The sequence below is a fragment of the Camelus dromedarius genome, chromosome 15 (assembly GCF_036321535.1).
Source record: "Camelus dromedarius isolate mCamDro1 chromosome 15, mCamDro1.pat, whole genome shotgun sequence".
Taxonomy (NCBI): Eukaryota; Metazoa; Chordata; class Mammalia; order Artiodactyla; family Camelidae; genus Camelus; species Camelus dromedarius.
Genome location: NC_087450.1, coordinates 32467064 through 32482557, shown reverse-complemented (window position 1 = coordinate 32482557; position 15494 = coordinate 32467064). Strand labels below are relative to the sequence as shown.

Genomic DNA, 15494 nt, shown 5'->3' with positions numbered 1-15494 from the left:
GACACTTCTTAAAAGCCTAAGTGGAGACAAGGAGAATACAGAATTTACCTTGAATTCTGTAGGCTCGCCAACATTAGTGAGAATGTATAATTCATCGTCTCTATGTTCTACGTAGTAAAGGACCCCGTGTATTCGCTTCTGGATAAGTACTGGTGGGTCCCAAGGGCTCAGGCCGTCTATCAACCACACCTCAGAAGTGGTCTTGTTCATAATATTCATGGTGAGAAAACGACTGTCTTTTGTAAGATAAAGGAAAACAAAATAGCTACACAGAGGAAGGGGGGAGGGGAGGGAGAAAGAGAGATGAAAATCCAATGAATTTCAATTGCAAGCTCTTTGTTAATGATAATATCTCACTGTTCAGTATACATGTTAATTTGTAATGCAGACAAAATAAAAACAACTCCTTAGTGAATACTGCTTGTAAAAACTGGCTATTATTTTTCTCATTTCCTCCCCAAAGGCATTCAAAATAATTTTTTCTCTAACATTTTATAATGAGTATTTTTCAAACAGACAGAAAAGTTAAAAAAAAAATGTAAGGTAAATACCCATATACCCACCACCGAGATTCGATCATTGACATTTTGCTATATTTTATCATATATCTATGCGTGCATCAATACTTTTTTTTTTTTTTGCAAAGTAATACATTTATTATCTATGACTGGCAGATATAGTGCTAATTTATTCTCTCCATATTTTAAAAGAATTTCAAAGTAACAAAAGAATTTTATATACCATACAATTCAGGGTACAGTTGGACTCAGGGGACCAATACATTTTTTAAAAAATGCTTTTCAAGGTAAACTACTGACAACATCTGACTCTCAATTAATCACATTAATAGATTATAGGGCTTTTTGCTGAGAAGAGGAAATAAACTTCCTAGAGGAGATACATAGTTATAGGGAAGAAAAGGGGCACAGTTTCATTTTTCCTCTCTGCATGTTAGATATCCTGTTTTCCTACTCTTAGTTTTTTACAACAAAACAAGAGTCAGGAAGAAAACCCCTCATAATCCCACTAACCTAACACATGTTGAAAATTAACTATTTTAGTTTTTCTGTTTTTCCTTCTAAGGCTTATTTGTATTTTATATATGTCTTTAAATAGATAAAATATAGGTGCAATTTTGGATTCTGCATTTCTTACTTCACATAATATCATCATCTCCCTGCACATTAGTTACACAGTCTTTATAATCATTATTTTTCATGGCTACCTAATATTTTATCAAGTTGAATTATCATAATTCTTAAAAATTTAGATTATAATGTTTCATTGTAATAAATAGAAAAGGAAACATATCATGAAGATAGTTTCCCTAACTTTTATAATTACTTCCTTAGGATAAATTTAGTAATAGAAATACTATTTTAATGATTAAGAGTATTTTTACAACTCTAGACAAATATAATCAAATATTATTCCAAGAGCATAATACTAAGTCATACTGATATACCAGATGCCTTTAAATGTTATGTCTACAAGTTTCTTTCTTACAAAAGAAATTCATGCTGAAAATACTGAAAAATATAAAGGATGATAACCCTAAATTCCACCATCCAGAGATAAGCATGGTTAATGCTTTGGTAAATTCCTCCTATCTTACCATGGATTACATACCATGACTGTCAATTTTATTTCTTCTGTAACATGTCAGTGTCTATTTTAAACTTGGTGATGTAGTTTCAATTACTGATCTATAACCATCTCTTTATAAATTAAAGACATTAACTTTTCCTTTTATTGAAACTCCTTTCCCCATTTTGTCACATGGATTTATTTGCTTACAATAGTTTCTGACATAAGAATTTTAATATTTTAGGTAATCAAGAATACTGGCATTAACCTTTGTAATTTCTTCTGTTGATTTTATGCTCTGGAAATATTTCAACCAATTGAGTGAAATGCTTCTATTTTCACCTAGGTTTTGTTTTGTTTTGTTTTTTTGATGGTTTTATTATTTTACCAACAGATCCTTTAAATCTTTTAGTAATATATGCTGATATATGAAGTTGATGAAAATTAGTTTTGTCCAAATATTCAGTATTTCTCACATTAAAATATATACCCATTCACTTTCCCTAGTTTGTGATACCTCTTTTATAAGTTTTTATACATACTAGGGTCTGTTTTAGAGTTATTTATTCAGGTCTCTTTTATTTGTCTGTCAATTCGTATTATTTTAACTGTTTTAACATATCATTGTATGGCAAGTCCCCTTCCCTACTTTGCTCTTTATTTCAACACTTCCTTTGCTATTTTTATCTACTTATTTATGTGTGATGATGACACAGGTAATCAAAAGATAAATTACTCAATCAATTATTTGAACTGCAGATATGTCGTTACAGGGAAGTAAGAACACAAGCAGCTCTGTAAGTAACAGTTTTATTAGAAAGAGAAGACAGGTCATGGTAACTACCAAGCAAAAACCTACAGTAGATACACAAAAGATAAAGAGAAGGGAATCAAACTACACCACTACGGAAAATCATCAATTCACTAAGGTAAACAGTAAGAAAGGAACATGGGAAGTACAAAACAGCTAAAACACATGAATAAGATGACATTAGTAAGTCTTTACCTATTAAAAAATTACTCTAAATGTAAATGAATTAAATTCTTCAATCAAAAGGCATGAAATGGCTGAATGGATAAAAAAAGAGCCAACTATATGCTGCTTATAATAAGACATTCATTTCAACTTCACAGACACACATAGGCTCAAAATGAAGGGATAAAAATAGACATTTCATGCAAGTGGAACCAAAAGGGAGCAAGGGTAGCTGTTCTTGTATCTGACAAAATAGATCTTAGCTCAAAAGCTGTAATAAGAGAAAGGCCACTATATAATGATAAAGGTGTCAACTCATCAAGAGAATATAACAATCACAAATATACATGCACTCAACATCAGAACACCAAAATATGTTACGCAAGTATTAATAGATCTGAAGGGAAAATAGAAAACATAACAATCATAGGGGACTTTAATATCCCACTTTCAACAACAGATAGATCATCCAGACAGAAAATCAGTGAGGAAGCCTTGGACTTCAACTATACTATAGTACAAATGGACCTAATGGACATATATAGAACACTCTATCCAACAGCAGCAAAAAACCCAAAAACCAAAAAGACCCCCAAAAAACCCCCCAAAACATTCTTCTTACGTGCACATGGAACATTCTCTAGGACAGATCATATGTTAGGTCACAAATTAAGTCTTAAAAGGAAGAAAACTGGAAAATTCACAAATACATGGAAATTACACAAAATATTCCTAAACAAAGAAAGGGTCAAAGAAGAAGTCAAAAGGGAAATGAAAAAAAAAATCTTGAAATAAATGAAAATGGAAATACAACATACCAAAACCTATGGGATGCAGCAAAAGAGAGAAGTTTATAGCAATAAACGCCTACATTAAGAAAAAAGAAAAGTCTCAAATAAATAATCAAACTTTACACCGTAAGGAACTAGAAAAAGATAGAAGTTATAAAGTCATTTGGCAAAACTTACTTGTGAGAACAGAAAACCAAAACCTGGAGATCAAAATCAACACAGTAAAAAGCAGCTCAGTTTTAGAAGTTCTACAAAGACCTTTATTCCATTTTCTGTTCAGGTATGCTACTTCAGGTAGGATTGACCCTTGAACAACATGAGTTTGAACTGTAGGGGTCCACTTACACACAGATTTTTCTCAATAAATACAAACCACAGTACTACACCATCTGTGGTTGGTTGAAGAGTGAATACAGAGGTCCAACTGTAAAGTTATATGTGGGGTCAACCACACAGGGGTCAGTGCCCTTAACTAACTCCTAGTTGTTCAAGGATCAACTCTATTCAGAATCCACAAACTAGTTTATGCTGTAGATCAGATGCCAAACTAGGTTTAAGCATACTTAATTATGGTTAATTCTTTAATGGGGCAGAAAAAGCATGCTAGAAGCCAAACTTACCAAGAATCTTAAGTGTATGTATGATAACGCACTTAACCTTAGAACTTAGGACAGTAACCAAGATATGGCAACCAAGTACCTTTTTTAAGGGTATAGCTCCCTAGGTTAATTTTGAGTTTTATTCACAAGATGGGAAATGATTCATAATCATAAGTCATTGATATAATATAATAAATTATTAGCTTAAACTGTCATCTTCAAAAGATATTCTTGACAAATGAGACATGTAATGGTGGAATCATATGAATAACTAGTTCTAGTAATTTCTCATTAAAACAGTCATCAGAAAAAAAGTAATGACAGCATTACTGGACCAAGACTGTTGTTCTATGGGCTGGAATAATACAATTTCTCCAGACCTTAAGTTTTTTATATAAACCAAGGGTTGTACCAGATTTTCTTTAAGGTCCTTGTCAGCTCTGAGAATTCATTAAGTGAAGGGTTAATTTTCTTGTTCTGGGTATCAATTTCACTGTAATAGATTTGGTGTTAAAGCTCATTTTTTTTCCCCTTTCAAACTCTGTTCAGACATTGTCCAAACTATATAGTTAATTGATGTACGTGGACAGTACCCTGGTATTAAGATATAATCTGTTTCTCATACATCATTTGGAAAAGTGTATCTGGGTAAGAGTTAAGGGATTTTGCCAGATAAATTTACTATCATTTCCTCCCAAGCCTGGTTAAGTAGTAGTATTAGGCATGAGCCCTGGAGTAAAAATAATTAGCTTTAAGGAGGAATTCCCAAAGTACTGGGGAAAGTAAAACTTAAAGACCAACATATTTTCATGGCTCAAAGCAAAGCAATTTAAAATTCAGATAATCTATACAAATAGAAGAGTGAATTCTTGGTAACTGACACCATGGTTATTCCAGGTATGACTTACAAAAGATTCTAAACTGCTGAATGGCAACCCTATTAAATGTTTAATTAACAACTCCTCTCACGTGTAATAGTCCAGAAAGAATGTTAGTAATTCAGCATTTGTAGTCTAATGATATATTTGTCTTCACTCTGAAGTTTGAATATAACTAGACTCCAATTTTGAATGTAAACAACTTATAAAAGAATGACTATGCTCATCTTAGCCTTATATCTGATTCCAGTCGAAATCAATGTTTTAGGTTCTACCAAGAGCAGCACTTTAGATAACTACAGAAATCTAAGAAGAAAAAGACTTAATTGCATTGTTCCAGTACCTTGGGTCTTTTTCTGTGTAAAAACGTTCATTACGTTTGTTATCACCAAAAGTGGCTCGATATACATCATGACAGCGAAGATTCCTCTGGAAGGTGTAGAATAAAACATCTTCATCTTCTTCATCCTTTACCCATTCTGAAAGAAAATAATTAGGGAATTATACATAGCTACCTCCTTATGGAAAAAAACAAAACAAAACAAAACAAAACAAAACAGAGGCAGAGTACATTCTAATTTTGAGTGCCAAATAGAAGACAGATGCAAGTTTATCCTTGGAAATCTAAATCTAACATAGGATTGATTATATCTAACCCTGTTATTTATATGAGAGATATTTCCAAAGAAATATCTACTAACTACTTTATCAGTTCTAAGTTTTTAAGTGGTTATCAGTCTCAGGGTACTCAAGTTTCTAAATAAGAGCTGAATATTCAACATATAGGAAAAGACTTCAGTAAAGTCACATTTGCTTTCAGGAGATAAATTATGTTTAAATCTACAACCTCTAACTTTAAGTCTGAGGAAATACTGGATCACTTTCCCTCATGCCTAAATGTTTTCTGTTTTCAAGCCACAGGATATCTCAAATTACCAAATATACTTTAATGCTGGTGTTTTCTTGCCAGCATCTTACCAGAAGTTGTCAACGGAAATTTTCACCAATTACATCATGACTGCCACGTGGCTGACAGGGACTGTAAGACATCACTGTATAATATGCATCCTGATTTTAGAGAGGTTAAAATGTACAAGAGGTATGTCTTAAGAATCATTAAGACAGGGTGTAATTTCAATTCATTGCAAAAGCCTTCAGTTATTAAACAATGGGGAAATTTATGGCAGAAAATGAAAAGAGGGGATAAAGTATAAACGTATGTGTCACTCAATGATAAATGATAAAATTTAAAGTTGGTTCTACTGGTAAAAATATCACAACTTTTATTTATTTTTTATTTTTTTTTAGGTTTATTTATTTTTAGAGGAGGTACCTGGGATTGAACTCAGGACCTGGTGCGTGCTAAGCACGTGCTCTGCCACTTGTGCTATACCCTCCCCTCATCACAACTTTTATTGATGAGTAAGTTAGTTCAGTATGTTCCAGAGTTCCTTGGTAGTGACCTTGGGCAATCTGCTGTAATGGCTTGACAACATGATGTGAAATTTAAAAAATCATACCTAAGCTTAAGGTTGAATAAAATTTTGAGATACAACTTATATGCAAAACTGTATTTTAAATAATAAGTTAGCAAGGAATTACTGATGTATTTTAACATACACTGTACAGCCTGGGCTCTGATTATAATACTTCAAAAAATATGAACATGAATTTGGATATACAACTAAAGAAGGGAAAGTCTCCTGAATAAGAGGTAGAGGAAGGCATGGAGTCCACAGGGAAAAACAGACAGGCATTCACCCTCTCATTCACTCACACGGGCAAGTAAAAATGTTTCAAAAGTGTGGACAATTCTCTTACTGTTGCCTTTTCTATACAGAAGACTATTTTGGTTGGTGGCTTACCAAAACTGGACACATTTGGGAAAGAAGCTTCCACTGAAGGCTGATCACTGAGCTTCACAACTATACAGGTAGATGCTTCAGAATCTTCAGTCCTTATCTTGGCAGCTACATATTTTTCATCAGGAGCAACTCTGATACAGTCAATGAAGGGCTGGTCTAATTTAAGTTCCTCCATATTGAACAAAACTTCATAATTATCACTGTCTGCTGCATAAAGAAAAGGATAAAAGAGATAATTGCAAAAGATACACTTTAAAAAATTTTAAATTGTATTTCAATGTTTCAAATTAGCATTCCCCTTCTGTAAGATGTCATATTCTGTCTTCTCTTAGCATTGACAGCAGCTTAATGTGTTACAGAAACCGACATTGGTAATTTAATATTATTCTATGCTATTCAGTATTATTCTATGCATCAACCTACGTGATGTTACTTGATACAGTTATAGTCTAGTACTTCTAAACCATATAGAACCTAAAAAAGTAACAGAATGTAAGTGACACTGAATAATCTATGTAGTGCCTAGCACAGAATCTGGGATTTGGTAGATGCTCAAAAAATGCTGGTTCCCAACTCCATTCTCTTTTGAGTGTAGCTGTTAGTTATATCTTAAGCAAACAGATATTTAAAATTAGTCATAAAAAAAATCAGAAATCTAAAACAAATGTTTTCTATACCTTAGAAAAATTAATACTGAATTTCCTAAGAAAAATTAGATGTTTCTTTAAAGGAAAAACTGTTGTGTACCTTCTTCATCTTTGGAACGAACCAAGCAGCAACCCTCTTGATAATAAACAAAACCACCATGTTTAATCTGACAATGAAAAGAAAAAATGGTTTATTTAATAAGTTATTCAATGATTTTACACAATAATCAATACATATATAAAAACTAAAAAAAGTGCAGTATACTGTTTATATGTATTTATATGCAATATAATGTGTATGTGCAGTTGAACTGTAATAATTCTACATAATAAAACTAGAAAAAAAAGTTATTCAATAACTTAAACATAATTTAATCAAGTATTTAATGGTCTGACTATTCACGGTGAAGAAATGAGATTTTCCATAAAAAGCAGACCTGTTCAAGTCTATGAATGAACACATAAAAAATATAAAATGGATCACTTCTTACAACACTGTGATTCAGATATGGTTTTCATATGTTTACAAACACTGGAGGAATTTCTAATACATAAATGTAAGAGGCAACAAAGAAAATGCATAACGAAATCTATGTTGGTTCTTGCAACTATACAAATCACTTTATTTTGGGACAGAACATCTGACAATTAAGAGAGATCAAATGGCATCTTTAAGATAATCCAAACTGATGCAGATGTGGAAACTGTGACTTAGACTAGTCTGAAAACCCAGTCAATAACTTTCTGGGATTCTTTCCTCTAACATGCTGTTGCTGCCAACTGTTCATGGTTTGCTTTGGTTTTACACAAAGCATCTTATCCTCTGTGAGGGAAACAGATACAGACAATTTGAGACTGAGAGACTATTACCAATATATAAATTGTGCTCTAGTCTAATACCTACATATTAAATGCAGTGGAATGATATGGTTTCAAGTAGCTTAAGACGCATTTATTACCTGCTAGTAGGTGGCATAATTTGACTCTGGAATTCATGATTCTTAATCTATTGTTATTTCCATTCTACTGTGTATGCAATTTTCACTCATAGCTGTAGTTCTGTTTCCCAATCTTATCCAAAAATTTTCAACATGCATGCTCAGTCTGTTTTAACTGAATAGTTATGATTGTGGTGAACACAGACGGTCAAGCAAATACTTGGTTTTCATGGTATTACACTATGTAAAGTGAATTTTCTTTTATTAAAAGAAGTGTAGATAGAGCAATCAAATACTTTTCAAATAATAAAGCATTATGACTTAGTTTCATTTGAACTTCTCCTTGGAATTATTTAAAAACAGAACTGGTTGTTTCCAAAAACCAGAATTAACATAACACGCTTGGAAATTCACCTTGGTTTTGATCTTTATAATTTATTTTATGGATCAGACTCAACTTATTCTTTGTTCTTAAAGTTTTTCAGCATAATTTAAAGGCTAAAAGAAGTCTAATTTTGATGCAGGATTATGTTTATAAATCACAAGGTATTTCATTTTTAACCCAACTGATAATATCAGATAAAAAAAGAGAAGACATGAGATATCTTACCTCTGCATTGATAATTTCGTATTCTTCTTGTGGCTGTGTTTCTAATTTTGTTCTCACTTTTTCAAACGCATCCATGTTTTCCGGAAGGGATTTTTTGTTTTCTTGTTTAATAGGCAGAAAATTCTGGAAAAAGTTTTAATGGTATGATCATGGTATTTCAACTATGAAAAAAATCTTTGCTTTCTAAAGATAACTCTTATTTCCTTCTCATACAAGTACTACAATGCTAGGTCTATACCCATGAAATACTATGCATTTCACAGACTTCAAATGTTGTTTTATAAGCTCAATAAATTATTTCCTCTTTCTCATTTAAAAATGTAAACAAAGAAAATAAGGTGGATACTTGATGACTGTATTATTAATTTAATTAATTAAATTAAGATGCAGAAGTACTAAGAAGTGCTGGAGAGTGTTCAGAAATACTACGGGAAAGCATTAAAGGCTATCCTATGTACATTTACATATTTAGTAGTCAACAGGTGTGAGAAGGAGAAAAAGTCTACTAGTTTTACAAAGTACTAAAATACCTCCTAAAAAGAGGGAAATGTCAAAGGGAGAGGAAGACATTATCATTAGTAATAAATGTTCACTCGTATCTTATTCACAGTGAGAGTTATGGTAAGAAGTTTTTCCTACTTTACATCTTCATTAGCCATAATTTTCTTCTCCTGGGGAGACAAGGAATCCTCCAAACAAAACTGTTTATCAGATCAAAAGGTGAATTAATGATTTATAAAACAGAGCTCATCTTTAAGAAAAAAATAATATACTCATCTTAAAAAATGAAGAACAAAAATGAGATATAATATATATTTATATAAATATATTTATATAAATTATACATACCATATATAATTATATATAATATATAAATATGTAATAAATATAATATATATTATTATATATATTATATATAATATAATAATGAGTAGAGATATAGGTGAAAGCCAAGTAAAGCATTCACTATCTTATTAGGAGTATCTAGAAGCCAAGAGCTTAGGCTGACCTCTGGTGAGCATGTAAAAACCGTATGAATTATTGAAATTTGGGTAAGGTAAATAAGCTGTTGTCAAATTAAAAAAAAAAGTTTCAATAATTCAACACTCTACAGGCTTGTCTTGCTTAAGGAAAAGAATTCTAGCCAATATTTTCAATGTCAGCTTTCTGCCAAAGATGACAACTGTACAGTGATTTGTGCCAGAGAGCACTAAGCATTTGGTAAGGACCCCCAACAGCTGGCAACTATTTATTGCACAAGTGTGTCAATGATACTTTACCAACAGTGTAGAGAATCTAAGCTATAAATACTGTTTATATCATAAAGAGTTTACAATCTAAAATTAAACACAACGAAAATAAAATAGAAAAATCACCGAAACAAAATGGAAATAGAATTTCATAAAGTTTTGTAGACTTTTTGAGATGCTTTATGATTTGGATTAGATTAACATTAGCAACAATGGTTGTTACAGTAGTCTAAATCATTCAGTCTCTACTTCAATCATATAATTAATATGCTTGAGTCATTGTTTGAAATCCAAATACTAAAAGCCCATGTTTCCTTTTCTTTTTTTTTCCTACAAAATCTGGTGGTGATCTTTAAGAACAGTGAGGCAAAATGTCTGTATCAATAATTTCCTACTATCATCCAAAGCACAAATCTTTAGAAGATCACTAGAAATTTAACTTGACACTATAACATAGTGGTACAAGCTGACTTTTCATTTCCAGATCTATGCTTACCTGTTCTGTAATTCCCATTAGAACTTCTGAAGTAGAATCGGGATAGCTAGGAAGAGAGTACCTCCTTCTACCACCTTGTAGCTCCTAACACACTGTAGGTCAGGAGCTGGGCTCTGCCACTTTTAAATACACGTTCTTACTGAGCGCCATGGCCAATGCAGGGCTAACGGCAATAGAGCTGGGCCCAGTACCTACCCTCCTGAACTTATTTTACATTATTGATTAACTTTCTTTTGTGTCAGATATCCAAATAAACTGAGCTTATCTGAGCTAAAACAACCTTGAAAGCAATAGGATTTTTAACTAACTTAACAAAATTGAAGTAGAATTCAAGAGTTTTGCAAATAATTCCTCAAAAGGAATTACTCTCAGGGAAACTGAGATTTTATAGAATATTCATAAGGTACTCCAAATTGTTTTTGGTTAAGTTCTTCCCCAGCAATAACCACTGGGTGTTTTAAGCTTTCATTTCAATGCCAGCTAGCATTACCATTAGGGTATGCAGGCAAATCTATCCATTTTAGCCAAGTATCTTAATACATTAATAGTCTAGAGAGTCCCAAATGTATAGATGACAATATGTTGGTAAAGTAATAAGGTAGAAATATAAAATCATGAAATTTTAGCACTTGGAGGACTTTTAGAGACCACCAAGTTGAACCCCCCATCCTTTTTCCCAGTCAGAAAGATTAGAGTCCTGCCTGGGTCACAGACACACATGTCATGGCCAGGTCGCTTCCCTTCTGACATTTCTATTACATAGGGTGCGCTCTCTTATTCTTTAGTTAACTTATCTAAATACTTTAAGCAAATATATTTTAATTTGTCTACAAGAGTAATTGCTTTTTCGACTTTGTTGTTCCCATAAGAGTGGACCAAGTTGGAACTGAGTGGATGCTTACTTAAATGTGCATTGTTGTCTACAAGTCTCTTCACAGCTCCCCCAGGTCCCAGTGACCACAAACGACACAGACCACAGCCTTTAGATCACATCATTTCTCATAAAAGGAATGGTTGATATAGTGACATGTGAAAGCAGGACCATTTTATCAGGTGAAAGAATTATTAAAAGAGCTCCTTTTCTTGGAGTCACTGAGTCAGGTTAAAGTTTCTAGGTGACAGTAATCTATGAAAGAGAAAAGTTGCTTCAGGGACATATGGAGGAAAAAAATAGCCAACCTCCTGCACAGGGTATAAGCTAACCTCACAGCTGTCACTCTGATGGTAATTCTTGCCTACTATTTATAAACTAAGACAAGATAAAACTCCAAGATGACAAAATGTCCTAAACACAAAGTAAAAAGATCTCAAGGTCTAAAATGTGTCCAACTGGTAAAATTTTAAAGTTTATCTTTCTAAAGTAGGACATGTGTGCAAATACACAAACAAAAAGGGTAATAATGAAATAAAAGGAAAATATTCTTTCTTTCTTTCCTCACTCAGAAATCAAGTGCTGAAGTAAGATGCTAAAAAAAGAAAAATAATTTGAAAGACTGAAACATAAAGAGTAAAAGTCTAGGACTAATAGATAAAAAGTTAAAAGCAAACAAGAAGAAAATCCCCCTAAAACCCTCACAACAATTAAGTATGAGCTAAGAAAAGAGCAAAAATTTAATAAAAAAAATCGTAAGAACTGAGTAAAGTGAAGATTAAAAAATCATTTTTAGAGACAGAAGCTGCTCAAGTGTCTATCAACAGATGAAGGGATAGTCAAAATGTGGTATACACATATTATGGAATATTAGTCAGCCATAAAAAGAACAAAGTTCTGATACATGCTAACAGGGATAAACCTTGAAAACATATGCTAAGTGGAATAAGCCAAACACAAGAAGATAAATATTATATGATTCCATTTATATGAACTATCTAGAATAGGTAAATTCAGAGGGAGAAGGTGTAGCTCAAGTGGTAGAGCGCATGCTTAGCATGCACAAGGACCTGGGTTCAATCCCCAGGGCCTCTTCTAAAAATAAATAAGCCTAATTACCTCCCCCACAAAAAAACAAAACAAAGCAAAATAAAATAAAATAATTTAGAATAGGTAAATTCAGAGACAAAGTAGATTAAAGGCTTCCAGGGGCTTAGGAAAGGCAGGAGTGGAGAGTGCTTGCTTAATGGGTGTATTTTTTTCAGGTGATGACAGGGTTTTGGAAATAGTGGTGACAGCTGTAAAACATTGTGACTGTAATTAATGCTACTGAATCATACATTTAAAAATGGTTAAAATGGCAAATTTTGTTATATATATTTTACCACAATGAAAAATAAGGATGTCAAAACAGACTAAAAAAATTAATATGCAACTATTAAAATCAGAAATTAAAATATTAAAATATGCTAAAATATTGTAGGAGTATCAACCCCAAATGCAATTCAAGGAATCTAAGAAGTATAGCAAGTGTAAGACATGAGAGGTGTGAAAGAGGCACCAGCACAAACAGCTTAATCTCAAACAATTAGGATGAGCATATAATTTATCATCCTAACCAGGACACTTCTGAGAGGAAAGGAGACACTATTAATAATTACATCAGGACAACAGGTGTACATTGAGACTGTATGAGGCAATCCAGGATATGTGGTCATTCTATATATATGGGCAATAAGTCCTCAAAGTTGAGGTCACATCCACAGCTTGGGGTCTGGACAGAGTACAATGGTCTGAGAGTATATTCCTGAAGGACACAAGTGGTTGAAAATGCAAGTCTTTTTTTTTCTTTTTTACAAAAAAGTAACACAGTTACACAGTTTTTTACTTAAGTTCACTAATTTGGGATTCATAAAACAATCAGCACATTATTGGATTTTATTAAGAGCTTTTATGATGGTCTAGGAATTTTAGAAAGCTGAATTATACTTTGAATTGCACTGTAGGCACAATAAGGAACTCCTAAGGTGAATCATTTTTTTAAATAAATCTACATTTTAATATATTACATTGGAACTCAAATATATGTATATATTCTTTTATACTTATATATGACTTTAGACAATTAAGCATGAACATTTAAAAAATCAAGCCAGAATTACTAACAAAATTAGTAACTGATTTCCTACCCATTCTTTATTTTAAACTAAAATTAATCTTAATGGCCTACAAATAGGTTAACTTAAACAGTCCATACCTTACATGAGAAGCTCCGACTTGGGATGTTTCTTGCTAACTCTGATATCTTGGGTTTATTCTGCAGACACTTGGTTAGGTGATATTTTTTCAATTTTATTCTATTGTAATAATGATCAGCGAAGTTACAGTGTTTCAAGTGCTGTTTCTGCATGCATTTCCCAAGGTGAGGAATACTATACTTCAAAGCTTGGAGAAATAATTTGCTCTTCTGCCGCATGATATCAAATTCCCTGGTTTATGTTCCCTTTGGGGCTGCCAGCACATGAATGATTTCATACGAATGATTATACAGTAGTGGGTTCTCAGAGTATCTAGGATCTGCAATTCTTATCCCTTGCCTTTGGGGCCATGTACCCCTTGGGTTGTGAATAACTGCAGACAGCTGATAACTCAAGTTAAAAATATCAGAAAACTTGTGTAAGTTAACGTTTCATTCAAATCATACTTCGTGGTGGATGTGACTTAAACGTCTCATTTGTAAAGTCAATCCTATCAGGCTCAAACTATGAAGCACTGATTCTGGTACACACAGGGGCAAACTAAAACAAAAACAAAAACAAACAAAAAACAGAAAACAACAAAAAAAGAAAAATTTGCAAATAAGTACACATACTTAATGGAAGAATCTCAGGAACTGAAGGCTTTAAAAGGCAAAATGGCTTTGATTTTACATAATTCAGAACTTATCTTTGGTACGTATGGAGGATAAACTGGAAAAGCCTACTTAACAAAGGTAGAGGGGGAGGGATTATTGAGTATTTGCTACATGCCAGATGCTTTTATATACTTCATCTAACTGAAACTTCATAGGGACCTCAAAGAGAAGCTATTAGTGACACTGATTTTACAGGTGAGCAAACTGTGACTCAAGCAACTGTCCAGGTCCTGGACAGTTAGTAGGAAGGCAGTAAGTCTATCTGGACATAACAATGACTGGACTTCAATGTTAAAAAAGTATTTAGCTCTTTAGTTAAAAAAAACACTTCAGTAAGCACAAATGAAATGTGAGGCCATCTCTTGTTTTCTGTTGGGAAGCTGGGTCTTGTTAATGAATCAAGGTAAGGCTAGTAAGTAGTTATGTCAGAGACCTGCGTTTAGGTCTTCACTCCTGCACTTATCACCTGTGCCTAGTTTCTTCATCTGCAAAACAGAGATAACGACATTTACTCTTAGGAGTAGTTGTTCTGAGACTAAAATGAGATAATTTATGTTAAGATCGTAATACAATCCGGCACGTAGTAACCACTCAATAAATGGTGGCTATTATTTTTAGGATAGGAAAAATCTGGTTACGTCGCACTGTTGAATATCATCATGGAAGTCTCCCATAAAATGTCCCTCAGTATCAAAGGCACAATACTGCGTCAGCTTTACCACAGCTCGGATCCGCTACGACGCCCCTGCCCCCCTTAATCTCTTTCTATGTCGCAGCAAAATAACGGGAGGGAGGGGATAGAGGATCAGCAGCCGACACCAGCAAAAAGAAAAACCAGATACATAAAATAAAAGCCCTAAATCACTACATCCATGCCGGCAGCCTCAATCCACCCATCTTTCACTTGCAGGGAGAAAACAGTATGCAAAGCTAGGGGTGGGGGTGGGGTGGACGAATGGCTGTTTTGGGAAGAAACTATTCCTTTTCCTTGTGCAACTCTCCACCGCAGAGATGAGGCGACCCGACTGCGAGAGGGAGTGGTACCATGTGCCATGAAGTGAAGGGACAGGGG

At 33.3% G+C, this 15494-nt stretch overlaps 1 protein-coding gene across 3 annotated transcripts in view; it reads right to left on the bottom strand.

Moving 5' to 3' along the window:
* Positions 1-15494, bottom strand: part of PREPL (prolyl endopeptidase like) — a 34720-nt gene that overhangs the window by 18935 nt on the left and 291 nt on the right. Inside the window, exons 2-7 of one of the 3 annotated variants that reach the window (XM_010997163.3) lie at positions 13766-14306; positions 8892-9014; positions 7444-7510; positions 6697-6900; positions 5175-5310; positions 49-265 (exon numbers count right to left, since the gene is read on the bottom strand). In XM_010997163.3, coding sequence (XP_010995465.1) covers positions 49-265; positions 5175-5310; positions 6697-6900; positions 7444-7510; positions 8892-9014; positions 13766-13984 — 966 coding nt within the window. In that variant the 5' untranslated portion in view covers positions 13985-14306. Of the gene's footprint in view, positions 1-48; positions 266-5174; positions 5311-6696; positions 6904-7443; positions 7511-8891; positions 9015-13765; positions 14307-15494 lie in introns of all 3 variants that reach the window. The other 2 variants (XM_010997161.3, XM_010997164.3) reach the window with 2 other exon arrangements.